Source organism: Lobosporangium transversale (assembly GCF_002105155.1).
Source record: "Lobosporangium transversale strain NRRL 3116 chromosome Unknown BCR41scaffold_29, whole genome shotgun sequence".
Taxonomy (NCBI): Eukaryota; Fungi; Mortierellomycota; class Mortierellomycetes; order Mortierellales; family Mortierellaceae; genus Lobosporangium; species Lobosporangium transversale.
In genome coordinates this window covers 119,531-146,449 of record NW_019029007.1, presented here as the reverse complement: position 1 = coordinate 146,449, position 26,919 = coordinate 119,531, and the positions used below count along the sequence as shown (strand labels likewise).

The 26,919-nt window shown below is 41.3% G+C and overlaps 7 protein-coding genes across 7 annotated transcripts; 1 reads left to right on the top strand and 6 right to left on the bottom strand.

The window, feature by feature from the left end:
• Window positions 1-399: 399 nt before the first annotated feature.
• Window positions 400-2,474, bottom strand: BCR41DRAFT_381472 (7-dehydrosterol-delta 7-reductase; the record flags this gene model as incomplete). Its single annotated transcript, XM_022027311.1, has 7 exons — window positions 2,293-2,474; window positions 1,958-2,016; window positions 1,708-1,895; window positions 1,580-1,589; window positions 1,011-1,529; window positions 649-868; window positions 400-590 (listed from the first exon to the last, which is right to left on the bottom strand). Exons 1-7 carry the CDS (start codon window positions 2,381-2,383, stop codon window positions 400-402), a joined length of 1,278 nt encoding a protein of 425 aa, XP_021879459.1. The 5' UTR covers window positions 2,384-2,474.
• An 841-nt stretch (window positions 2,475-3,315) lies between these two features.
• BCR41DRAFT_423641 (hypothetical protein) lies at window positions 3,316-5,804 on the bottom strand (the record flags this gene model as incomplete). The annotated part of the gene is made up of 5 exons (XM_022030313.1): window positions 3,316-3,969; window positions 4,020-4,324; window positions 4,483-4,993; window positions 5,191-5,261; window positions 5,357-5,804. The coding sequence occupies 5 exons, from the start codon at window positions 5,802-5,804 to the stop codon at window positions 3,316-3,318; spliced, it is 1,989 nt and encodes a 662-aa protein (XP_021879458.1).
• A 914-nt stretch (window positions 5,805-6,718) lies between these two features.
• Window positions 6,719-8,296, bottom strand: BCR41DRAFT_114060 (hypothetical protein). The gene is made up of 3 exons (XM_022019407.1): window positions 8,175-8,296; window positions 8,036-8,087; window positions 6,719-7,937 (listed from the first exon to the last, which is right to left on the bottom strand). The coding sequence occupies exons 2-3, from the start codon at window positions 8,043-8,045 to the stop codon at window positions 7,042-7,044; spliced, it is 906 nt and encodes a 301-aa protein (XP_021879457.1). The 5' UTR covers window positions 8,046-8,087; window positions 8,175-8,296; the 3' UTR covers window positions 6,719-7,041.
• A 1,771-nt stretch (window positions 8,297-10,067) lies between these two features.
• On the top strand, window positions 10,068-15,652 carry BCR41DRAFT_357219 (hypothetical protein). The gene is made up of 15 exons (XM_022024838.1): window positions 10,068-10,601; window positions 10,701-10,804; window positions 10,928-11,960; window positions 11,987-12,103; window positions 12,226-12,419; window positions 12,563-13,233; window positions 13,254-13,623; window positions 13,864-13,986; window positions 14,179-14,255; window positions 14,283-14,326; window positions 14,603-14,649; window positions 14,884-14,896; window positions 14,966-15,171; window positions 15,208-15,318; window positions 15,358-15,652. The coding sequence occupies exons 1-15, from the start codon at window positions 10,438-10,440 to the stop codon at window positions 15,525-15,527; spliced, it is 3,444 nt and encodes a 1,147-aa protein (XP_021879456.1). The 5' UTR covers window positions 10,068-10,437; the 3' UTR covers window positions 15,528-15,652.
• Window positions 15,653-15,904: 252 nt separating this feature from the next.
• Window positions 15,905-18,855, bottom strand: BCR41DRAFT_357218 (hypothetical protein). The gene is made up of 8 exons (XM_022024837.1): window positions 18,375-18,855; window positions 18,107-18,225; window positions 17,766-18,065; window positions 17,567-17,615; window positions 17,262-17,397; window positions 17,156-17,214; window positions 16,393-17,069; window positions 15,905-16,372 (listed from the first exon to the last, which is right to left on the bottom strand). The coding sequence occupies exons 1-8, from the start codon at window positions 18,640-18,642 to the stop codon at window positions 15,986-15,988; spliced, it is 1,995 nt and encodes a 664-aa protein (XP_021879455.1). The 5' UTR covers window positions 18,643-18,855; the 3' UTR covers window positions 15,905-15,985.
• A 473-nt stretch (window positions 18,856-19,328) lies between these two features.
• BCR41DRAFT_113979 (hypothetical protein) lies at window positions 19,329-20,157 on the bottom strand. The gene has a single exon (XM_022019406.1). The coding sequence runs from the start codon at window positions 20,032-20,034 to the stop codon at window positions 19,426-19,428; it is 609 nt and encodes a 202-aa protein (XP_021879454.1). The 5' UTR covers window positions 20,035-20,157; the 3' UTR covers window positions 19,329-19,425.
• Window positions 20,158-20,946: 789 nt separating this feature from the next.
• Window positions 20,947-21,628, bottom strand: BCR41DRAFT_308482 (hypothetical protein; the record flags this gene model as incomplete). The annotated part of the gene is made up of 3 exons (XM_022020914.1): window positions 20,947-21,100; window positions 21,204-21,350; window positions 21,531-21,628. Coding segments are annotated over 3 exons (399 nt in total), but the record flags the coding sequence as incomplete, so codon positions are not given.
• Window positions 21,629-26,919: the final 5,291 nt, after the last annotated feature.

The following is a 26,919-nucleotide window of genomic DNA, read 5'->3' as shown; positions in this document are numbered from 1 at the left end:
TCTGCATTTTGTTTCGCTTATTTATTTACCGCACCGATCATTTTCATAATGCCCCAACGTTACGCGTCTGTCGTCCTTCTCCGAAGTTTCTCCTCAAACAGACCTTTTTTTTTTTTCTCTGTTGTTGTTTGCCCCATCCTTACAAATGTCTTGGTGCTATTTATTTCTCAAGGCCTTCACGTTGGCCTTTGGAAATGTTGAATGATCCGGCAGTAGATCTCTTTTGATTAGCCCTTTTCAAATATAAATGGTTTACTTAACAAAATCTTATAATTGAAAAGGACTAACCAAAAAGAGCGACAAGCTTGACCCCAATATATCGGCCATAAAATAAGAAACACATTCTGTATAATTGACGTATTTATTTATTTTTATACATTTACTAAAAGGACGGATGTCTTAGTAGATGTAAGGGAACAGCTTATATGGTAAAGCTTCTCGTACTCTCCAGTACTTGCCATACTTGCCCTTGCAACGAGTGTGATCGCGCTGGATACGATGAAGGAGCAGATATTCATGTAAATGATGTAAAATAAGGCAAGAGGTGCTTGGTACGCAGGTCATGCACATGGCCAATGCCATCATCAAGTCTCCGACAAGTTGAAGTGGCGAGAGAGACCCCAGTAACCTGAGCAGAGCAAGAGAGACTGTGGACTTTCCATCTGAGGTTCACGAATGAGGTACGGATCACCTTGGCTGGCTTTCCCCAGATCATGCATTCGCCGTTAGTGGAGCGGACAATGTCCTTCTGATGGTTGACAGAGCGGAAGATGAAGTATCCAGTAAAGCCGATGGCAAAGATGATGGCGAATTGCACAGGCGTCAAGTCGACAGGGTTGCGGAAGAGATAGTGTGACTGGAGAGTGTACTATTATATGAAATAAGTAAAAAAAGAGAATGAGCATAAGCATGAAATATAGGTATGGATATGTATATGAGCACCAAGGGTGAATAATCATGCTCCTTGCTTAATGAATCACTGTTTATGACTAACTAGTGGTAGTACTTACCAACCAGGGCAACCAGACGGCATCACCCCAGGCGAGGTAGAATCCAAAGTGATCATGAGCAATGTCAATAGTACGGAGGTACCAGTCCTCATTGTAGAAATAATCGAGGACATAGGTACCATGGAGTAAGATGAGAAGAATCATCGAGTTGGTGACATAACCAATCTTCTGGTACTGAGCTGCGGCAAAGGAAAGGTCGATCATAGTCCAGGCCACAATACCGGGACGACCATTGTGGAAGAGCTTAAAGTCAAAGTACTTGCCAATACGGGGGTTAAATTCGATACCCATCAAAAGATCATAGATGAACGAGCCTGAGAACTTGCGATCAGCAGGATGAGAGGGGAAAACGCGGGCCTTGAAGTAGCAGAAGAAGGTCAAGAAGTATCCGTACATGTTGGCAGCAAGCAAGAGACCACCCCAGTTCTCCTGAATGACTGAGAGTCTCCACCAGCCAAAGTACAGTCCGCCAGCAGCAAAAATGATGTGTGAAATGATCCAAGCAAGCAAGCCATTAACCTATAAGAAACCAAAAAAAAAAAAAAAAAAAAAAAAAAACACATTCAGACGCGTTTTTTTCTGTTTCAGTAAAGCAAAAAAAAAAAAAAAAAAAAAAAACCCTCGCCATTGCTTGATAAAGGAGTGCGTCGTATACAGCAATACACCATTTTTCCTTTTTCTTCCTTTTCTTTGTTACCTTGTAGGGGAAAGGTGACCAGCAGGGGTGCGCTGACCATAGCCAATCTTGGCGGGCAAGAAGGCATAGAGAGCAGCCTGGAAGAGCAGCCAGCCGAAGGCGATACGAGTAGCATGGGGCGAGAACCGAGGGACTTCACGGATTAGGAGGGTTTTGAGAGCCTCCATGTGGTCAGGCGCGTTGTAGACCTCCAATGCAGGTGCAGACATGGCACATTCATAGGCATTGCAGGAAATGTATTGTACATCACCCACAAAGGCGACATAACCAGAATTCCGAGCGATATCAAGATCGTGCCAAACGAGACATCTAGCGAAATCAATAAAAGAAATGAATGAGAAAACGCACACATTTCAATGTTTTCACTTTCTTGATTTCTTCTCATTCAGGAGATTCCATTTGTATTCCTCATTTGCAAACAATTGAGGAAGGTAACAAGTCAGAAAGAAAGGACGTTCCAACCCCAGTTCAAAGGGAAGCCTCTTAGTCTTTTTTTTTTTCTTTTTTTTTTTTTTTTCTTCCACTCATTTCCTATTTGAAGAGGGTTCGTGGGTCTTTATTGTGTTGTTCATTTTTTATTTTTACCTCGATCGCGTCCCCATGTCTTGCCGACCTGAGCATCGATTTTGTTTTCAACCTTTGTCTCTTGAGGTGATGGTTTCCTCTGCACAGCCATGGCGATGAAGTGGAAATAAGTAAGAAGAGAAGGATAAAGAGGAAAGAGTTGTAGAAGGAAAAAGGAAAAAAGAAAAAAAAAGAAAAAAAAAGTGGGATCTTTTGTGTGGGGAGAACATCAAAAACTCCTTAATCACGGTTAGAAAACAACTTTATCTAAAATAGCATTTTCTCAACAGTCAATAAGCACTGCTTTTTTTTCCTTTTGTTTGTTTGTTTGTTTGTTTGTTTGTGAACTGAACACACAATGACACAGAGAACAGACCTATCCATTGACCCTCTATCTCATTATCTGTTCTTACTAAACAACTTGACCATTGTCCTTCTCTTCCTTCCTGAATGCTTAGTTGGATTGGATCCGATTACTTTTTTTTATCATTTCAAGCATTGATTGATGCCTTGTAATTGATCATTGAAAGAACGAGGAGGAAAAGTTTCACACGCATAACGACTGGAGAATTAGAGGATTGCACATGTACAACCAACTGGCAGGACAAACAGGAAAGGCTGGTCGACTGGTTGTGATACAGGATGTGGAGGCAAATCAGAACACATTTTGATTGAATTACTGGTAAATCCTACCCAAGAATTTGGCGTGTAAGAAAGGGAACTGTGTTCCTTTTTCGAAAATGTGATCTGATTTCCACAGTGCATTTTGATTGGCTGACGCGACTATCATTCCATTTTTTTTTTTCATTTCTGGCGTCAGATAAGGTGGACCTCTTTTTCATTAGCTCACGTACAAGGAAGACTTGATTCTCGCCATCATAATTATAATTCATAACAGCATTATATATGTATATAGATGTATATATATATAATAGACAGTGAGGTTTAATGCTTGTGATCTGTACGTAGTAAAAACAGTATATTTATAAAAGCCTTTTTTTATTATTTAGGTCAGGGTATGAAATGAATGTATCTATAAAATCTTTATATGGCCCAGACAGTGTCTGCAACAGCAGTCCATAAGCTGTCTCGGTTCCATGCATTCTCTGGGGTATAGGCAAGCCGATGAGCCGCAATATGTCTTGCTGGGCTATAATCTAATGGAATCGTGTCATTGCCAGCATAGATCTCAATAAAAGGAATGGAGCAAAAGCCCTTGTACGGCAAACGCATCAATTTTGGAGGTGGAAGTACTGACAAATCCTCAAAGCTCTCAATTAGCTCGTCCAATGTTATAATCGATCCACCAGCATACGAAAACATGGACAGAGCCTCAGACACATAGTCACTAGTGTTGTTCCTGCCACTGCCATTATCCCCGGTGGTGTTGTTGTTCCTTGGATGATGGTAGCCACCAACCGCTACAGCCTTAACCCCATGTTGACGTACAAGGAGGTCACTAAACATGCCACATGCAGAGCCACATAGGCCACTTGTCAGGATCGTGATATTGGCAGCATTATGCAACCATGGATGTTGTGTTCTTCCTGCCAATGTCTGGTTATTGGTATTGTTGAGAGGTAAAACGTAGTCTTCGGCCATAAAAAACAGATCTGTGTATTCAGCAACCCGATCATTGATTTTCAAGGACACAGGCTGTCGGAACAAATCGTCGTTGTGAACTTTTGCTGGGTTGTCCTATTTGCCAATATTTCCGGTTCATAGTAAGTATCTATATCAGCATTTACTAGATCAGCAGCCGCTAGTTTCGAGACTTCAGCTATAAGTCGGAAGCGAGCCGGGTGAGAGTTTGTTTGTTTGTCCTCAGAGGGGAAAAAAACGTTAACCAGATTTGTCATAGAAGAGATATAGCCTCCAGTATTGCCTGTAGTATCAATAATGATATGGGTCACGCTTCTCTGTGCCAGCATCTCCAAATATGATTGGATCGCTGAGACCTCTACCTCATCATCTTCCCATTCTAGGGAAGATATAGCTAGGATGCCCACATTTGGCCTTGACATTAGTTGGTACACAGCTACGGCATCCCTCCCTGCAATAAAAGTAGCGTTTTGGAGGTTGATGGAAGACTTTTGATGTACTACTACTGGAAAGCCTTCTTCTCCTTCCCCTCTTTCAATTTCTATCGATCCCTTCTTGAAAACCAGCTTGTCCTTCCCCGAGTAGAGTCCTTGGAAATAGTCTGCATACTTGCGCTTACTCGTGTGCTTGACTCCATTGATTTTAGACCGGCTTTGCGATACACTTTGTTGACTGTCCTTAAGGCAAGTGGAGCATCCTCAGAAGTGAGTTGGGATTGAGATGTGGCATAGCAAACGTTTTCCAAGAACGAAGTTGTATCCTTGAACGTTCCAGGGGTTGGTCCATCAACGACCAGCCATGGGACACGGAACTTCATGTCTTTGGGACCGTTTACATTGTTGTCATTGCTGTCACATCGTAAGTGGTAGATCAGATCATCGGTTTCTGGTAGACGATTTCTTGCGGAAAATAGACCCATCATATACATATCCCAATTCTGTGTCTCGGGATCACGGTAAACTTCCCCAAGTGCTAAATTAAACCGAGCGCCAGGGTCCTTGGATTCTCCCGTATACTTGTCTGCCCAAGCTTGAATATGCGACTGCGCGTCTTGTTCATTGATAGTCAGCACTTCACAGTCATGAATATCACTGCCACTCATATCAAATACTCGGATGGACTAGAAGCAGATGACAACAGAGAGGGGATTGTTGAATATGTAAAAAGGAAATAAGTAAAGGTATAATGGAAAAGCGGTATTTGTGGAGATTTAAAAAAATAAAAAAATAAAAAAATAAAAAAATAAAAAAATAAAAAAATAAAAAAATAAAAAAATAAAAAAATAAAAAAATAAAAAAATAAAAAAAAGAGTCTTACCTGCTTGCTGTTCACAACTGGGGCATAGAGTGTAAACGGCTGCATAAATATGAACGAGGTATAGCACGTTGCTAAATATGACGAGTGTCCATGGTACGATGGTTAGAAACAGTAGTAGATACCGCTATCATAGAAAAGAATTATACCAATATATTTGATGACTTACGCCAGTAGGAAACATGAGCGTCGTTGAGTGATTCTGCTAGCATGATCAGGTCCTCTTGAAAATCAAAATCCGCGAAATATTTTGTTTGGCGGATCTGTTCAATACGAGCCAAGGCATCAACAGGTTCACTCGAAAAAGGCTGTGTCAAATTAGGCGTCAGAGCAGAATCTCGGAAGATAAAGAAGTCGTTGAAAAGGGTCTGGAGCGAATCAAGTGTGATGTTGGCGAAATCCGGATTGAATTCGATGGATTTGTAGCAAGCTGCGACATCTCGCCTAGTAATCTCTGTCGTTTCTAAATGACTGAGGATCGTGCATGGGTCTGTACTTTCAAAAGAAGGAGAAGGAGGAGGAGAAGATATATCGGCGAGGGAGCGAACGGTGAGTGCAATACAAAGCACCGATACAAGTGCGAGCGCAAACGCGACTGGTTTGTGAGAGTTTGCCATTGGTAGTAGTTTACAAAGAGGATCGGAAATGAGATAGAGTAAAAAAAGAAAAAATAAAGAGGAATCATTACTTTATTTATACTTCCTGAGCAACTAACGGACTGAGAGAGTCTTCGCCATTAAGTCGTCGACAAATATATTTTGAAAAATGTTTTTTTTCTAGATAACGTCTTTTTCTTTGCTGACTTCATTTTAGACTTTTGGGATTACTTTACTGAGCCATCAGTTACTCTTTCTTAACGGTTCCACCAAATAAAAGTCGAAAATTTGCCACCGGCCTTTCCCTTTCTAATGGTTTCACAAGCTTCGCCAAATCTTAACTTTTTGCAATGCACCTCCTGTTTCGAAACTTTCAATGTTACAATTTAAAACAATTTCCCGGTAGGATTTCTATCACTGTGCTTCTTCTTTTTTGAAGCGTCATTCTTTTGAAGTTTCAGCCATTACAAATACTTTCCTTATGAATGAAGCTTTGATGTCATATCATGGAGCTACGTGTTTCTATATTAGACTCGATATCGATAGCCAATCTTAACCAGCTTCAAGTAATAGTACCGTGCTGAAAAACCCCTCTTATCCAAATCCGAGCTCCAAAATAGAGACTTACGGCCTTATGTGATGGTTTGCAAGGGCACGATTAAGGGGCCCTGGCTCCATGGTCGCGCCCGTATCTTGGATATTGTGATCTGACGTGTCAAACTAACTGGATAAAAAATAAAAAATAAAATAAAAATAAAAAAAAAAAAAAAAAAAGCTGTAAAGATAGATATGTCGTCCTGAGGATCCTAACTGAGAGACAGGCTGTAGTTACTTTGAATTATCACTAGAAATAAAGATGTGCATCTATTAAGCTCAAAAAAAGACGCGACGCTATCAAAGTTCTTCGCAACTGTCTTGGAAGTACGTTTTGATATGTTGCTTAAATTATAATATTGTTTATTTTATTTTATTTTTGTAGTCTACTTATTGCTTTCTATCAAAAAGTACACCTACTAAGAGTTAGATATGATGGTTACGTCGGATGCAGCGTTGGATGGACTCGGACTAGAAGATCCTTGAGACGATAAGAAATATGAACTAGGTGATCTTTGAGTTGCATGCATTTCATTAGTAGGGAAGTCATTCCATTGGCTACTGTATTGATTGTTTGGGCTATAATGGCTGTATTGAGAGTTTGGTTGAAAGATGACTGGGCTTGCTATAGCGGCTGTGGGAATAAACACATTTGGGACGTAGCTTACTGTTGCTGCTGTTGTAAGAGCAGGTCCAGAGACGGCAACCCCATCGGTGGTAGTAGCGTATATGGCTGATTGATGATGGTATCCGGGCGTGGTGGCTCCGACACTGTAGTAATGCGGGGATAAGGGGGTATTGTTGTTGCGTCATGTCTGACGGGAATAGGACTGTGCTGATTATTTAAAGTATGTACATGTACAGGTGTATAGTCGTGTACAAGACCCATAGCCACAGCGTCTTGAGGGTGACGCTCAACGATATGACTATTTTGAACTACCGCATGAGGATTTCGGCCGTAGGCATGGGGTGGGGTCTGCTGATTCGGGTTTGTGCTCATGTCTGGTTTTTCACTTCCGCTTGCAAAGGCTTGAGCTCCATCTTTTGATTGTTCCTGCTGAGTCTTTAAGTCATGCAGTTGTCGATCGGATTTCCTCTTCATGTAGAGATAGACGATGCCCGCTAGAGCTACTACGAACAATGCACCAAATGTGCCTCCAAGGATGACAACCATATTTACAGACCCTGATTGTGAAGGCAATACGGGCAGGAAGGGCTCTGCGGGGGACGACTTGGGCTGCCTCGGGGAAGGATGAGATGCATTTACATAGTAGTCTGGTGGAGAATAGGACTTTGTCCACTGACGCTTAGTTAAGTCAAAGATCATCGGTGTGGCAGATACGGTATTGAGGCCATCGTAGCCGCCCCATGAGATAAATTGGTTGCCAATGATGATGCAGGCCGTATAGAGCCTTGGTGTCGGTGCAGACTTCTCCTGAGACCATATGGATGAAGTAACGTTCAAGACGTACAGTGTACTCGTAAAGTTGGTAGGAGGGGTTGCAGTCATATTAGCTGGTATTCTACCTCCAAATATTACGACGATACGTCCATCTTCGCCTGAAAAAAAAAAAAAAAAAAAAAAAAAAAAAAGTATCATCAGAGTTTTGATTATATAAAAGGTAAAGACATGACACGTTATAGCTGCAGATACTTACTAGAGGCCATGCAATGATCTGCTCTAGGCGTGGGAAGATCACCTTTCGTGTCCTAATCAAAGAAAATAAACGTGGCAAGATTAGATAAGATATTGAACTTGAGTGAATAAGCAGACCGTTTGCAGATTGCTCAACTCACTTACAAAAGTAAGCCATCTACCCTCGTTTGTAGCCGTGCCTAAAGAGTACTCCGTGATGTATGCTTGTGGTTCCCATTTTACCTCTACTGTGAGTCCACCCAAATACATGATGGAGTTTCTATAAGCATTGTATACAGCACCTGAGAAGAACCGTGAAGTGAGAACATCAGGTGGGATAGGGGTATAGACGAACGCTTGGTTGCGAGGTGGTAGGTATAGAAGTTATTAGGTCCAGCAATGTAGACAGTGCCTGATTGAGGATCCAAGACTGGGCGAATCGCTTGCATGGGTTCTATTCTGTCTGTGGCCATGACAGAGCGTTCCCACTTGTCTTGCTGGATATCATATGTATTAACTAGGAGCTCTTTGCTGGCATCCATAAAGAAAGTCGTCAAAGTCCGGTTGTCAGGGCTCCCTACGCCATTGTACAGATTATGGGAAGGGCCAGAAGAAAGAGGCTTCCAATGTGGCGTGTGAGCGTCCCAGGATACAGCCAGGTCTAGAGCAAATAGTTGGCCTATGGTCGGATCATCGTTATTGCCAGCCACGTGTTTACCTCCTTGAACATAAAGATACTGCCCCGCACGCATGAAAGCCATCTCCTGGACAGGGGCTGGCACTTGTGCGTGCGAAAGAGCTGTTAAGGCATTAAAGAAAAGAATGACAGCAATAGGTGAGAATAAGAGTTGCATGGCAGTGTTTTTTCGTGAGGTTTGCATGATTGTTTATCCTGCTTGTTTCTTGTGTGGGATTTTCAATGTTTTAGTTTGACAGGAACTGTGTTAAATCGCCCAAACTAATGCTGGCATGCAATGCAGGTGGAGAGAATGAATGAGAAGGTGAGATTCAAGAAGAATGGTGAAGGAGAGGAACAAGCAAAAAATAAAAAAATAAAAAAAGTAGTAGCAAACAATCAAACAAAGAAATAAACACCATGCATGTGCATAGAAAAACACATAATTGATGTCTACTCGCAAATGACTGATCAAAGACAATCAGGCACACATGAATCCGTTATCTTTCTAAGGGATTGAACTTTACATTGGACGCCGTCTGAAGAAAGGGTGAGCAATCTAATGAGCATACTTTCTTCCTCCCTTGCATTTCTCTTCGGAGCAGGAATTTGCCTACATGCCTCATTTCATTGGGCATCTGGAAGTTTAAAGCATGTTTGCAACAACCATCCAGGCACAACTCGCATGTGGTGATGTATTTAGAATGGATAAATCAAACTCTTTGTTGCACAACGTACGATTTGTATACATGTTATATATATAATTGTTTTTTATATTCTACAGTGAGCACCGAAAGGAGTCATATTCAAGGCACAAGATGAACGGCAATTCTAGGCAACGCGTTGTAGCCTAGTGAAAATATCAAAAAAAAAAAAAAAAAAAGACATGGCACAGCAATGGAGCAACATGAAATGTCTGGGTTCATTTGCACATTCAAAAAAAGGATTTCTTTTTTTTTTTTTTATAGGATGCAAGCACAAATAATAAACAGTTCATGATTGGAAGATTATGTTTGTACTGTTTATGCTGTTTATGCTGCTTATGCCATTGACATGAATATGTCAACGCACTAGATAACGATTTTTTTTTTTTTTCCAGAAAAAAGTGACGCAAAGCCCGGTCAATGTCAACACATGCTTGCCCACATCATAGCCAACTTCCATCACCTTCTGGTACGATTGAAGACAAACCCTTTAATTAAAATAAGTAGGAAAGGCAACTGAGGGAGCTTTTTTATAAATATCACCATCTTATGTCTGTGTCTGTTTTAAAGTTGCATGGTCCTGCCTTGTGCTAGTATCTTTTTTTGCCGAGAGTTTCATGGTGGCACTTTCGAAGTCGAGCTCGAAATAACACCAGGGTGTCTCCTCTTTTCATCCAAACTGTTCAGTTATTTGTTCCTTCTTCCTCTCCTCTCCTCCCTAAACCCTTGATGTCTTTTGGCTGTTGTTGCTTACATATTTGAGCTCATTCTCCCATCATACCACTTTAACTACCCTCCTTCTCTCTCTCTCGATTTACATTTGGCTATTGTTTTCGTTTTCCCACTCTTTTCTCCTGCTTTCTTTCCTATTCTTGTACACTATCCTCTCTTCTTCCCTCTTCCCTTATAACCCAAACGAAAATCCCTATACCTCCACTGTTCATTATTATTATTTTAACGCTCAGCCTGCTCTTGTCAATTCTGTCAGACGCAATCGTCCGACATTATACCTTTCTGGTATTTTAGACACTTTGCCTGACAACCATGACCGATGTTTCAACTCGCTATTACGACTCTACTTTCAATGGCTTGATGGCCCAGATCGGCCTCAGCGTTGGCGTTAGCGTCGTTTGTCTTGCTTGCTTTGAATACAATCGTCGGAAAAAGACGCTCGACTATCTCTACTCACCTCGATGTCGTCTAAGTGTGTAAGCTATCCTTTTTGCGCTATTTTTTTTTTTTTCTTCTTCTATTTCTGTATTGTTTATCACTCCTATAACATTTAATCGCCAATCACACTTGTTTAGTGATCCATCTCCGCCAGTATCACGCAAACTTCTAGGTTGGATTATACCGACAGTCAAGTTGAAGGAAGATTCTATATTAACAATGTTGGTCTGGACGCAGTCATGTATTTACGCTTCTTGCGGATGTGTTTTCATTTTTGTGTCTTCAATGGCATCGTTGCCGGCGGGATCTTACTCCCAATTCACTATTTTGCTGGTGGAACTCTAACAGAAGTCGCTCGGATGAGCATCACAAACGTGCCCCGGGACACTAACTTGTTTTGGGGCGCATGTCTTTTTGACGTACGTTATCAGTCTCAGCTGGATGTTTTTATTGTTCAAAAATTACTGGCAGTGGATGGACCTTCGGCGGGAATACACATTACAACGAATTCGACATGGTGAGATTGCAGAACGGTCCATCTTTATTAGTCGGTTGCCTTCCAACCTTCGATCCGATGCAGCACTTAAGCAATATTTTGAGTCTCTTAAGATGGGACCCGTCGAATCTGCAACAGTTGTCAAGGATTGTGGTCGCCTCTCTCAAAAACTGGATCGGAGGGACAGTGCACTCAACAGACTGGAAAAGGCGCATATTGATCTTGCTCGCTCTGTACTTGAAAATGTCAAATCAGGACATTTTCCCGAAGAAGCAGCAACAGTAATAGTATCTGACAAATCTCATGCTACTTCATCTTCAACCACAGTGGATTACGCAACCCTGCAGCAACTTGTGCAAGATCTATACAAAGACAGGAAACACTACAATAAAGTGCGAAAGTCGATTTCTGCGATAGAGCGTGCTCTGGCAACTAGGGGCAATAAGGACACCAGTATGGTTGCTGCAGACATAAACCAACCAACTACTGCTAAACAAATACTTGAGACGACAGCCACCTCTGAGACAGTCGTAGCGCGTCATGACTTGGATACAATTGACATTGTAGTTCATCAGGAACCTGAATCCATTGCGCCTTTCCGGACAGGACTGCAGGAACCAGAAACTAGTACCGTCATTACTACTGGTCGCTATAATGACCCTGGCAAAAACAGTATATGGCATATTCTAGCATCCTTGCGTCGTCAAGATTTGGATGCCTTCCAACCGACCCGGACAGAGAAGCGCTTCAAGAGCGGGGAACGTGTGGACTCAATTGACTACTTTTTGAAGAAGTTTAACCGTCTGGATAGAAAAATCGAGGAGCTTCGGGATGGTTCTTTGAGATACAAATCAACTTCATTTGGTTTTGTCACGTTTAAGCATCATCTATCCGCACAGCTGTGTGCGCAAACAAAATCGATTCGAGGCCTCAGGGGCTGAGTGTGCGCCTGGCAATGGAACCTAGGGATGTACTATGGAGTAACCTAACTGTTAGCTTCCGAAATCGTTTTACCCGCACAGTGGCTGTCAACTTGAGCTCATGGTGAGTACTTCAGATGACTTTTTTTTTTTTTTTTTTTTTTTTTTTTTTCATGTCTATGTCTGAATTCATTTAAAAGCGAAGAAGCTTTGTCAACTGACCACGCTGTTGCTTTTATGGCTTAGGGCTTTAATCATATTCTGGATTTTCCCTACATCATCTTTTCTGCTATTGATGTCATTGACTCAACTTTCGCAACGATTCAAATTCCTGGAGCCTATCCTTGAGGCCTCACCCTTGATACAGTCCCTCATACAGAACGTCCTCCCAATCATCTTTGTCACCATTTTCCTTGCTCTTGCACCAGTTATCATCCTAGGTAATAAGGATAACAATGATGTGGAATAGAGCTCAGAGTCCAATGAGATGGATAGATAGCTACAATAGATATTAACTCGACCCATTTTTTTACCTTCATGACTTCCATCCTTCCTCGTTTTATTGATTTATTAATTTTTTTAGCCATATCCAAGCAAGAACTTCCCGTATCCCATTCAGAACTGGAGGGCAAAGTCTTACAGCGCTATTACCATTTCTTGATCTTCAATGTCCTTTTTGTGTTTATGATCGGGAGCGCGGTTGTCAAATCTATCATCAGTATCCTTCAGGAACCAACCAACATTTTTAAATTGTTAGCCGATCTCTTGCCTTCCGGATCAACAATTTTTCGTATTCTACATCATCTTCAATACTTGTACTCATTTTCTAGAGCTACTTCAAGTGTGGGCGCAGCTTGTGATCCATATCTTTGTTACCGCAAAGAGACTAACAGGAACACCTCGATCCCTTCAGAGAGCCATCACCCCTTGGTGCTTTCAGTACTACTACTATTACCACAAAATATCCTCGCCTTTGTAATCACACTCATATATTCGATTATTAGTCCACTGATCCTTTTGGCTGCCGTGTTCTTCTTTGGATTTGCACTCCTCATCTTCAAGTATCAGCTTGCCTATTGCTATATTCGTCGATATGAAAACAGTGGGCGTTATTTCAGACACGTCTTCCAGTACACATCGGATGGTCTGATCATTTTCAACGTCACCATGATCGGTGTTTTGTGGTTGAATGAGGCTGTGGTCGGTGGATTCCTCATTGTGGTCTTGCTCGGATTCACAATTTACTTCAAGATTGTTTGTGCAGATTTATTCAGACAAGGACAAAATACTTGCCGTTGGATACAGGACTTCGGAACTTTGGGCCTGAACCAGATCCTACGGGTCCGGATACAGAACTAAGATCGAATATATTATCTACTTCTGTCGGGTCCACCTCAACAAGGTCCTGCGCTAGCAGCGCTGCTTCCACTTCCGGAAGAGGGGGGTTGAGAAAGCGTCATATTGGCGAAAACGCGCAGACTGCAGCTACTTCTGTCGCGTCATTGGGCAATTTGACATCAGAGGGGTTGGCAGACTTAGGCAGTAGCGATCCTGTTGGGAGCAGTTCTGGTAGCGGTGGTTCTGGTAGTAGCAATCTGGGTTTGAGCCAACCAAAGACATTTTCTCGATTACGTCCAGCTGCGGGTCAATCGGATCGATATGAAAACTGATGCACCGCGATTCGAATGATGATATTTTGGATGAGAGCCACCTGGAAGATATCGTAGATGAGCCTGCAAAAAGGAAAAGGAAACTATAGCGATATCACGGGATACAAGCAAAGAGGGCAGAGATGATATTATTGATAAGGGTGATGATGATATATGCAGATGCAAGGCCTCAGTTAAATATGGATGACGATTTCTGTGATTATGATAACCATAGTGGAACTTTTGCTACTGGATACGAAGCAACAGCAACAGCCATTGAACTTACTAATGGCGGCTCAGGGCCCTCGGCTGAGGTGGCAACATCTAGACGAAACAAGAGAGCGACGTATGGCGATGGGTTTTTGGCCGACAATAACTATTTCTCCAAGACTGTTGGGCCGTCTCATTTCTTACAGGCCTGTACCGATCCAGCAGCTCACTTTGACCATTCTCCGTCCAAAATCATATATCAGGATCAGACATCAGAGTTTGAGACCTATATTCATCCAGCGCTGTTCAAGCCCTTGAACCGTAAGATGTGGTTACCTAGAAACCCGTTGTATGAGCATTGGGATCTGGATGACACGATGGAAATTGATTTTGCGCTCAACAGTTCAGCTACAGAGGGTAAACTCAAGCTTCGTGTGTATGAAGTTGATGGCATTGGTATTGCTCAAAGTCCTCGGTTTGATCTTCGTGTACTTTGTCATGACACATACGGACCCAACACAGGGGATTTGTCGGCTCCAACATCAGCCGTGGCGCCTTTAACATCTGCCTCTAATTGGGAAGGATGTCTAGGAAGCCCTTCAAATCTCGAAGCCGCTCAGAACTCTGCTCTGCAGAAATCCGTTGCCTCAATCGAGGGAGATGCAATGCCAGAGGAATATGTTGAGGACCAGAACTATGGATGCAACAAATATCATTCAATCGCAATACATTTCCTCCTCGCCGCAGACTTCCTCTCCATGCAGTCAACCTATATCGCTAATTGAGCACTCCAGTTATGTCGCCTCTATCGGTTCACAAGGCTTTACAGCAATCTCTAGATCAAGACGCATCTTCTCTTGCTAGCTTCCGTCCTCGTCGACGCATGACGATCCCAGTGGGACAAGCATCTGATAGTAGCAATGTCAGCCGGAAAGATGCCCTCACGCCGCTATCATCATCTGGAGTAGTGACAAGGCCTCGCGCTAGGACCCCTTTGCGCTCTTGTTCCCATGGCCCTTCCATAATTGAACAAAGTACTGATCAGGACCTAGCCAATAGTAATTCTTTGACATTCCACTTCCCGGGCGTCCGCTGCCTCCAGCAGCACCATTAATGCGTCGTCGCAGCACATTCTTTCCAGCCCAAAATCATTCAGGTTCTGGAGCTGGTACAGTTTCTGGAAGCTCAATTCACATCACACAACCTAAAAATGCGCGAGGCTTTTTGAATATGATTTTCGGTGGATTGAACCATGATGACGACAACGATGATGATGATGGCGATGGAAGGCCTACAGGAACAGATAAGCCCCAGTTTGGATATGAGACAGGCGGTGCGTGGGTCAGTCGACGCCATAACCATACTGAAGAAGATGATACCGATGATGATGAAGATGAGGATGTACCGAAAGCGTTGGGGAGTTCAAGTGCGAATGCAGCTGTAAGCGGTACTGGTGATGGAGATGGTAATAGCAAAGATGGTAGCGGTGGCGCTATTGAAACTGGACCGGATCCCTTAGGACTAGAGGAATCCCAAAAGACGCCTTCACCTGCCGCGAACCTTGATCTGACAGAAACATTACCTGTCCCCAAGGTTAGGGACATATCCAGGAGACGCTCCGAGGGTATTATGAAGCGGACCATGAGTTTTTGGCGCGACTCGGACAAGCCCGATAGATCTGGAGTATAATATATTCTTACTATCTTACTATCTTGCTATCTTAGTACCTTGCTATCCCCTAACATATTATATAATACTTATAATAATAACGATGTCCTCATCGAACAAATGAGTGCACATTCGACAAAATTCCCTACAATCCTATATAAAAACTCACAGGAACCATTTGCTTGTGAGCAGTTAGCAAATGATCCCTTCTTTTTGGAGCCGCCTCCCCAATAACTCGATGAGTGGGTGGAAGAACTTTAGGGCAAGGGAGGTTGAGCCATGACAGGGTCATACTCGTGTTAATATGAACAAATTTGTTTATTATGCCCATTATATGGTTACAAGAATGAAAATATGTTGACTAACAGAAAAAAAGCTTAAAGAGGCAGCCAAAAGCCTTTTTTTTTTTTTTTTTTTACGGATGAATGGAATGATTGAATAAATGAATGATGATGATAATAAAATGATATTAAATACAATCATTTTGGAGGCGCTACGTATCCCAGGTCCTCTCCTACCGGGTGCAAAACCTGGGGAGCTCTAGCAGATTTGGAATCTGAAAAAGCGCTGCCAGAAGAGTCACGGATACTTTGTGGTCCTGAAAGACGGTTTGTGTTCTGCATACTGAGTCTTTGGTCTTTTGAGCTTTTAGGAGACATGTCATCGTATGGTGTTTTGTAAGGGTATGGAGAATTTGCAGACGAAGTTGATGCAGGGGGTGATAGCGGAGGTGCATAGCTGGATCTTTGAGAATATTGATCGTGGTATGCTAATTTCTCTTGTTGTTGAGCTGGAGAATATTGCGGCGAATATTGCTGCTGTTGAAACTGGAGGTGTTGTGGCGAATACTGCTGCTGTTCCTGGTACTGAGCCCTTGGTATTGTACAGGCGGCCACGGGATGACCTTTGCACCGATATCTGGTGGTGCTTCATAGCCTGCAGGTGGTGGTATTTTATACGGGTCCACAAAAGTTTGTGGACTATAAGCGTTCTCTTCGAGCGGCATACCAGCACCAGACAAAGGCCTCGCAGCTGCCGGGTCCATATAGCCAGCGAGAGGGTCCCAATAGCCAGACATTGTATTAGCGCCTCCTGGTAAAGGATGCTCTCCTGGCAACGGATGTCCATACATTGCTCCAGCGCCTGCTCCAGCTATTGCTCCTACTCCAGGTTCAACTGCATAGTATGGGTCTTGTCCTACTCCACCAAGGCCGTTTGTAGCTGCGAGATGATTTGACGTTTGTACCATTGGCCCCATAGAATATCGATTATCTGGATAATGATGAGCCTCAGGCTCACTATCATCCACCATGTTTACGTTAGTGTAACGCTGCTGCTGACGGTTTCCTGTGCGAGGCCCTGCAATATAGCCAAGACCATCATCATAGTCGTCATTTGAAGATGAATGCTTTCCTCCACCTGCACCTCCGCTTCCTCCTACTTTGTCTCCATTAGACACTGGATCTTTCTTCGCAGCCCGTTTCTTGCGCCTTATTATGATGAAGGCAGCAATACATCCTATTAAGACCACCACCCCACCTACAGCACCTCCGATGATAGGCCCTAGATTGGTTTTGTCATCCCATGGGTTGGATCTACGGAAGGGGACGCGGATGGGTCTGAAGTATAATTCTGAACCCATTCATCACGAGCGACATTATAGACGATGGGGATATTATTGTGCATAGTGATGTCTCTTTTGTCTCCGCTTGAGCCACCCCAGGCAATAAACTGACCCTGTGGAAAGCACATGACATTCGAGTACGAGGAGTGCTGGCTGGTGAGCCGGCTTTCCATTGTCCAGTAGTAACATCCAGGATGTGAATATCTGAAAAGAAGGTCGTGTTGTCTAGTGAGCCTCCAAAGAGCACGATCTTTGACCCATCGTCAGCTGAAAATGTACGTCAATATTAAAAAAAAAAAAAAAAAAAAAAAAAATTAGGCATTGTTGTTGTTTGTGTTAGTTGTTGATATTGGCCTTAACATACAAATAAGGCTAAATAAATAAATAAAAAAAAGTGAAAGAGAAGGTGCAAAAGTTTCTTGCCGTTCAAACTTACAAGCTGCAACACAATGATCCAATCGACGTGGAATACTGCCTGAAGTTCTCTATTGTAGCACAAAGGGGGGCGAGGGAACATGGGATGCATGCATGGGAACCATTGTTAGCATAATCTTTGCCCCATTTCGCGGGAAAAAAAATAGGGCGAAGAGATTTTTTTTTTTTTTTTTTTTTTTTGTTTGTTTGTGTTTGTTTACCATGGGTTGCCTCCAAGATTGGGATTTAGGATCATATTCACTCAACGATTGCAAACCAAGTCCATCTGGGTTTGAAGGCGGTGCTCGCGACCCTCCAAAGGTCAAGACGGTTTTTCGAACACTTGACCAGATAGCGGCCACATCCGTAAGGGATGCAGTCTGGGCCGCTTCACTCTGCAGCGAGACAATCGACCGGTTTGAAGGGTCAAAAACCATCAATGCATTGTAGATCCCACCAGTCCAGTAACCTCCAACGATATAGACTAGTCCTGTATCTGGATCTGACACTGCAGTATGACCCTCCAATGCTGTATATGGATTGCTGTTGATGTTGCGCTCACTGGGACAGATGACCATACTCTTGATTCCAGATCATAGGCGTTAAAGAAAGGCTGGGTTGCGGCACCTTGAAAGGCGCCTCCGATTAACAACAGATAACCTTGTTTCCCTCCACCAAGGCCTGCAGAATGCTGAGGTGCCACCCTTACCATTGCATGATGGGTGACCGAGGGTCCATCCGGGAGCATGGACCATGCGGGTGCGGATGTAGGCCAGGATTTGGACAAATCAAGTGACTGGAACTGAGAACTGTATGATTGAATCGAGAACCACCTTGGATATAAAGCGAATCACCACTCTGAGCAAAGGCCATGCGTCGACGACCAATTGGGCCTTCGCTCTGGGCCTCAGTAAGAGGGATGAAAGACAGAAAAGCTGAAAGCACAACAGTTATGGCGAGAAGGAAGAAGTAGGAGAAAGAGGGAGATGAGGAGTGGGTTGCTACGGCACTGTGGACGCGACAATGATAAGGGTGGCCATGACTATGGTGCCTCTGTGGTGGTGCAACAGAGTAGCAAGAAGCACAGCTCTCTTTCATTCTTAAAGAGCAATATGTATATATGGTGGGAATGTCAAAATAAGAAAATGCAGCCTCGAGCAATAGCACTTCGATTATCTACTGTCTGCTGTTAAAGTTTATGTTATAGAGTCATCGACTGGAATGCACAAAAAAAAAGGAATCGAGATGTAATGATGAGAAAGAAAGCAGGAGTAATGTAAAGAAGAAAGATGAGGGGTGAGAGAAGAAGAGAGAGGAAGAGCCACAGGGACCACTTGCTTTGTTTTTTTTTTTTTTTTTTTTTTTTTTTTTTACTTCCTCGCTGACCACACAGGGCAAGAATGCTCCTAGACTTAAAGTCGGTTGGCATGCTTGACCACTCTCGCCCCCATTTTCTCTCTTTTTTTTTTTTTTTTTTTTTTTTTGCCTCTTGCTCTGTTACTCATGGATCTGCACAATGAAGCAGACAAGCAGACATGCAATGAAGGGCTTTGACGCAAAAAAACCCAAAAAATAAAAAGAAGGGTAGTCATGCAAAACAAAAGCCGAACACGCGCCCTTGTAGCTTGTACACTTGTACTCTTGTACCCAAAATAGAATTCGTAGAATCTGTAAATCTGTGCCTGGCCATCTTTATTATCCATGACGGCACTCCCACCACATCATATATATTTCTCGTTCTTTTTATATATATATTTATTATTACTTTACTCGTCTCTACATTAGGTGTTTGTACAATTAAAAAAAAAAAAAAAGAAAAAGAAAAAGAAAAAGAAAAAAAGTCTATATAAAGGTCTATAATGATCTATTCGATTTGCTTGTTTATTTATGAACGATGTCGTACAGGAATGGGGGCTGAATGGAAACGACGTTCTTCCATTGGGGCAGGAGAACCTTGATGCAAAGGATGCTGTTGTTGCTGTTGAGGATGGTGGTGCGAAGATGTCGCCGATGATGATTGATTATAATACGATGATCCATGATGATGATGGCTACTATTGGGTCCAGAAGGATGAGAGGAGAGATAAGATGATGAGGGCGAAGAGGAGTAATGGTGGTGACCCAAATGTGGCGACTGAGGGCGAGGTGACTGAGGGTGAGGCGAGGAAGGGAAATGGTGCTGTTGATGCTGGTGTGGGTGCATAGATGAATAGCTGGGGAATGATTGAGAATAAGAATCAGGACTTCCAGCACCTGAACGCGAGTGCGAGTGCGAATGAGAATGAGATACATGTCCATATCCAGAACCTTGATCGCGACCATGGGCACCTTGGTCACGATGTCACCAGGAACATCATAACCCTGGTGAGAACTTGTGTGTGGTCGTCGACAAGGGCGAACGGCCAGAAAAATCTTGTGAATGTTGGGGCTGATGGCGGTGAGAGAGCGTCTGTGAGTGTGAAGGAGATTGCGGGCGTGGAGGTGTGACATTGTGGCTGCTGCTGTTGTGGTAGGCGTAAGACAATGCAGCTGCCCTCCACTGCCAGCACGTGGCGAAGAGTAACTGGAGCTCAAGATGGCAGAGATGGTAGGGATGAGGACATTGTAGTATCGATAGGCTCCGACTTGGGGCTCACGCTGCTGGTATGATGGCCTTGGCTACGATGACTGGGAGGCTGTTCCCATCGGCCTCCAGATCTTGATTGTGAAGTTTGCATGTGGAAGTGAGAAGGAACGATGAGGACAATTCGTGCTGAGAAGAGTGATGATGGTGTCCGCCATGTTCCGAATGATGACGATAGTGCTGTTGCAAGTGCTGTGAACCGCTACTCTGGGAATATCCATGATGACCATGATCATGGTAATGAGCCGAGGAGCTACGGAAAGGTTGCTGCTAGAGCTAGAGTGTTGCAGATGACGCGGGAGACTACTCTCGCCTTGATATGAAGATGAATGACCCCCGCTGTTGGAGAGCGCTGGTGGAGAAGGTCTCTGGAAGGAGCTGGGCGAACTTGTGCCAAAGAACTTGGATCCCGATGATGGTCCTAGTGACTTGGATCCAAGTGGCGAGGTCCCATACCGATCGTGGTTCAGAGATGGAAGGAATCCAGAACCATATGGCCGACCATGAGGACTAGGCGACGGTGGTGAGGAATGTGCAACCGAGTGGGACTGGGACCTTTGCAAATGAGGACGGTTCGGAGGGATGGGGCGCTTTGGACCATAGCTCAGCGAATCGAGGACGCCTGCAGCAGCAAGCTGTTCCCTGTTCTCACTGTTGTGTGAAGCCATAAAAAAAATAATAATAATAATAATATAATAATACAATAATAATAATAATAATAATAATTAAAATATGTTTGAAGTGATATGCATTCTGTGCAGAAGCATAAAGAGGTGCTTTTACCTAATAAAGCTTCTGATATCTGGCTCATGGCCCTTTTGATGCCGAGTGAGAGTTGTACGTCTGGTAAAGGTCTTACCACAACCTGGGTGATCACACACATAAGGTCTCTTTCCAGTATGTGTTCTGCGATGACGAGCCAAAAGATGAAGACTAAAGTAAAATAAAACATAGTAAAATAAAATAAAATAAAATAACTAATTTATTAACTTCTGATGCTCATTTGATTGTTAAAATTATTGGTAGAGGCATAGACATGGTACTTACATCACTGAATGATTTTTGACACGACTCATACTCGCATACGTGAGGCCTTTCTCCAGTGTGAGTACGGTAATGAACCGTGAGTGCTGACCGCTGAATAAATTGTTTTCCACAACCAGCCCAGTCGCATTGGTAAGGTCTTGAATAAATATTAAATTATAAAAATAATAGTAATCGCTGGATGAGTAATCTTTTAATCGAGACATGAAGAAACTCACTCGCAATCCTTTTTTTTTTTCTTGCATCTGTGAGGTGAAGAAGCTCAAGAACAAGCAGAACTTTCGATCCGTTTTATGTGAAAATAAAAATATGTATATACCTTTCGCCAGTATGGATCCTGCGATGTCTTGCCAGATCTGATCGACGTGAGAATGACTTTGTACAATCCTCCCAGACGCATTCATAAGGTCGTTCTGAGACTGTGCCCTCTGCCTCTGAAGAGCTACCACTCTCCTTCCACCTTCACCCTCATCATCATCCAGTTCATTGTCCTCCTCTGCATTATCGTCCATATCTGTATCCATATCAAGATCCATATCTTCCTGATTGTTGTTGCGGTTCTTGCGGCTACCTTGGCTATGCGAAGAAGAAGGGTGACGCTGTAAACGTTCCTGTTCCCTTTCCTGCTCTTGCTTGAACTTTTGCTGAGCCTCAGGCCCGGAATTAAGCATGCTGCGGATATCCATTGGCGTTACAAGTAATCAATAGGGGTTATTGTTGTTGGTACTGGTGTTGGTACTGGTGCTGGTATTGTTGTCGTGATCTTGATCGTTATTGTTATTCGGTATTAGTGATATTTTTTATTGTCAGGTGTTACAAGTAAAAGGCGCAGATGAAAATGGGAAGGATGATGTTCGACAAAAGATTGGAGAACAGGGTCAAGAAGAAGTAATAAATTTAAGGGTCAAAAAAAAAGGAGGTGATGGTGGAACCAGGTACAAAGAAAGGGTCGTGGACTCGAATGCTTCCTGTGCGCACGGGCAATTGGCAACACAGGGAGGAAAAAAAAAAAAAAAAAAAAAAAAAAGTGGGGAAAAAAACAATAATAATAATAAAATATAAAAAGAGACTGTTGCAGACACTCGGTTCAAAAGGAAGAAGAGAAAGAGAGAAGAACAAGGGAAGAAAATGGGGACAATGAGGAACTATACAGTTTTAGAAAAGAAATAAATGAAACAGAGTGAAGTGAAGTGAAGTAAAGGAATAAAGGAATGGAGTGAAGGAATGAAGGTGTGAAGGAATGAATAAAACAGTGATGGAGTGTGAAATGAATGAGGTGTGACAAGCAGGGTCTAATGGAATGACCAACAGAGCGATCAGAGAGACACGAAGACGAGGACAACAGAAACCAAGTGTAAAGAGAAGAGAAAGAGAGAGAAAGAGAGAAAACGGAATGGGGAGGAAGAAAAGAGAAAGAGCAAAGTGTAGATGTAAAATAAGATCCTACTTTGACTCAATCCTTGAAGATTTGTTTGTGTGTGTTTCTGCTGGTAAAAAAAATAATAATAAACAAGTTTATATATACAAACGACTGTGATAGAGTTGAGCAGGAAAAGAACCAAAGTGAGTCGGATGAAGTGAATAATACATGTATAATAGAAAAATAGTGTTTTCCACGATTGATCCGTCTGCTCCTTTGCTCTTCTTGCTTGATTTGTTTTGCGCTGTAGGAGTTGCGTGCGCATTATAACATCCTGTGTATTATATAATACAATCGAGGCACTTATTCTATTGCTTTCCATGTTCTTTTTTTTTTTTTTTTTTTTAGTATGATTCCTTGAGGGTATACACAAAAGCTATTACATGTAGGCTATTATAGATCCATTCATTTGTGTGCATGGATGCCAATCCCATTTGCAAGGTTTTCTTTTTGTTCTTTTTTGTTGTCCGCGAACAATAAAAAAAAAAAAAAAAAAAAAAAGAAGCAAGGGTTCTCTTTGTATTTCATGGCAAATAAAAGAGGCGGGATTTGCTGAAACCTCTTTTGTATTTTTGATTGTATTAGGATCGAGATTATTTTTGTATTAGAATCGAGATTTGTGTACAAACAGCATGTTGATCGGAAGAGTCATTGAATCGAGACTCTTTCAGGTACAACCTCTGGAATAAGACGAAACAACTGAGTGGAAGGATAATATTTGTGAAAGGATAATATAGCGGATCAATTCATTTATACTATATTTATATATTAGAATTGGTTGGGTTTGCACAGATGGTGGGTATTTAATACATACACCACAAGAGAGCCAGAACTCTATACATACACGGATGAAAAACTTTTTTTTTATTCTCTTTCTCTCTTTCTCTCTCTGTCTCTCTCTTCCTTTCTTTCTCTCCCAGCAAACCACTGGATAGGCATGTCTTCTTTTCTTCAGCCAGTGTGGTCAACGTACATCGATGCTGCATAGATTCCCTGCACGACTCCAACTTCCTCTTTGTTTATTCTCGTTTAGAATTTTTACCGTTGAATTATATATTTATTTTTGCATTCCGTTTTGAGGAATAGTCCGTAAAAAAACTTTTTTTTGTTTATGTTTATTTGAGTGCAATTGTTTTGTTTGTCAAATCAACAAAAACACAGACGCACGCAGGCGCACAATATGCAGCTCGCTTGAGCCACGAGGACATCAACTTTTTTTTTTTTTTTTTTTTTTTTTTTTTTCTGTTTGACTGCATGAGGAATGATGAATTACAAGGTTGTGCGCTGCTCTCGGCACGGTAAAAAGCATTTCCATACACATCCAGATCACTCCTAGTCTAACAAAAGAGACGATCTTCGTCATGTTCCTGAAAAGAATAAATAATAGTGGTAATAATAATAATAATAAAAAAAAAAGGGGGGGGGAGGAAGAAGGGGCACGACTTTCTTTACCGCTTGATCGATTCTGTCCAAAGGGGTAGAAAGGAGAGGAAGACATGGGAAAGAGGCGAGAGAAGGATAAAATATATAATAACATTTGTAATATAATAATGAATACGAAATATACAGGGGGACAATGTCTGCAGTATTTTTATATATAAAAATATACACGCAGAGGACTACACAACGGATACAGAAGGTGTATACATCTTCACCTGTGGCATGACGTGCAATGCTCACTGTGATACAATCCTGTGCATACATGGGGTCGGGAAGTTGTCCATGTCCAAATTCTTTTTTTTTCTTTTTTTTTTTTTTTTTTTTTTTTTTTTGGAAGTTGTGTTTCCAGACAGATCTTCAAGATTAATAAGGATCAACATCCCTCCTCCCCTCTTCCCCCAAAAAAAAAAAAAAAAAAAAAACATGTACAACAGCAACCTTTAGTATAGAGCCCTTTGTATCTCAATCTTTCCTCACTAAAGGCAACAACGTTTTGAAATAAACAAAACGTGGTCAAATGGACCATGACACAAAATTCAAGGCAAAAATAAACAGACAAAGGCGTTACTTGATCAAATGATGAGATTACTGTTCGTGAGATGCTTTTTCCTTTTTCTTTCTCTTTCAAAAAACATGTATTACATATACTTATTGTCCTGTTTAAATGATTAGTGAATGATTAGTGAATAAAAGGTGATCATGATAGAAGTGTATAGACATTGACATGCGAATTATTCATTTCAGACATTAATCTTTGAAGCAAAAGGTCAAAATTGAATTCTCATCACAGTGGTCTCAAAAAAATATTACAGTTCTCACCCATTGCTCCTTCATAGCTCTATGCAGATGCATGCATCCGAGCCCAGATGGGTTATTGTGCTTTCTACATGAAGATTATAAAAGCTTGGTCCGTTCAAAAAAAAAAAAAAAAAAAAAAAAAAAAAAGAGCCACTTTTCTCTCAGCCTTGTATATACAGTAGTTGTTGTTGTCATGTTTTATCATTAGTATTTATATAAAAATGTAATTTAAAATTAAAAGTTAATACTTCTTTAAATATAATATAGACAGCATGTTCTTGTAAAGACATTCGAATATTCATCTCCATTCATACTCAATATACTCATGCCCATGCTCTTGCTCATACCCATGCTCATGCTCTTGATCAAGTCTTCACTGGTAAATCCTATCGTCTTTATTTTATTTTTTATTTTTATTTTTTACTTAAAAGAATAAAAATAATTATAAATCCATGATCATGATCATGACCATAAGCCGTACTCAGAGATTTACACATGACGCTAATCCACAGCGATTTCTGAATATAAAGCGATGATACGCGTTGATTAAAAAAAAGAAGGTAAGAATGAGAATTCCTTTTTTTTAAGCGCGTAGTAAAACCTGCTAACGCAATAATTCTTTCCTTTTTTTTTTTTTTTCTTTTTTTTTTTAAACAAGTAAAACGGAAACACTTCGTCTCAGAGACAAGGCGTTTATGCTAATCGCGTGCTTAGACTTGAAGAACATCCCATCAAAAGTCGGACTAAATATATAGCTCATGTACACATTGACCTCTCCTTTATTTCTTCTTTCATCTTGGCTTTATTACGGTCCTTTTTTAGACTGGGCAACGCCCGAGACAACAAAAACAAGGTCTGATCGATCAAGGTGGTATATGCGGTGTAATAAACTATGTTTAATATCAACTGTATAGTATATTTATATAATATCTTTTAAAATATACGTAAGATTATATTGACTTGTTCATGGCACTGGATAATGATTGGATTACTTCCTGTGCTTATTCATCAATCATCCTTCTCCATTTTGATTCTAATCCAATTGCTGTTTGCCCATTTTTTCCTTCATTGCTCTTTCACCTCTTTCTATGCCTCGCTCTCCATCTCATTACCTTAACAAACCAGATCAACAACCATCAAATATCCTCAATACTAAAATACAGCGAACGCGCCATCCTATATGTCAATTAACGTTATTTGATTTTGATTTTGATTTTGTTTTTATATTTATTTTTATTTTTTATTTTTTATTTTTTTGACATATTGGAGCAGCTAAAGCATTATGAGTTGTATTAGGAGAGTTAATATTTAGGGAACTGATGGTGATAGTATAAAATATACAGATGTAAAAAGGCATGGCCTCCACATCTTTCAACAATATTTTGAGAGAAGGCGCTATTGAATAGCCACTCTTGACTATTAAACTGGCTATCATATGCATATATATATATATATATATATATACTTGCTTAGGCGTCAACTCAATCATCTTCATTTTTTTTTTTTTTTTTTTTTTTTACAGTTTTCTGTTGTTTTATTGGTAAATTAAGATCATATTCATATCAGAGAGCCATCAACATCATCGTCATCAATTACCAACCATAATCTCCATCGTTCGTCGTTAGCTTCTTTTCTTTTTCTTTTTTCTTTATTTTGTCTTATGTCATCTCCATTCGGGTGCTCCTCTGCTTGAACTCTTATGTGATGTCTTTATTTCGCTTTCAATCACTTTTATTTTTATTCACGTATATGTAATATTTAATATTCATATAAATAAAAAGATAAAGTAAATAAATTAAAATAATTAAAAATATAAGCTCAAATTATGGTTAGATGAATGACATCTACTTCGTCAGAAAGTCGAGTCCATAGCATGGATTGATCTTTGGCCAGGTTTTGAGACTTGGAGTAACATGTATATATACTATTATACAATCAACAGAACTGATCAATACCGCTTTGACATCTTTTTTTTTTTTTTTTTTTTTTTTTTTTTTAGTCAAGTATGATTGAGAATAGACGATGTAATCGGACAAGATGTAAAATCAAG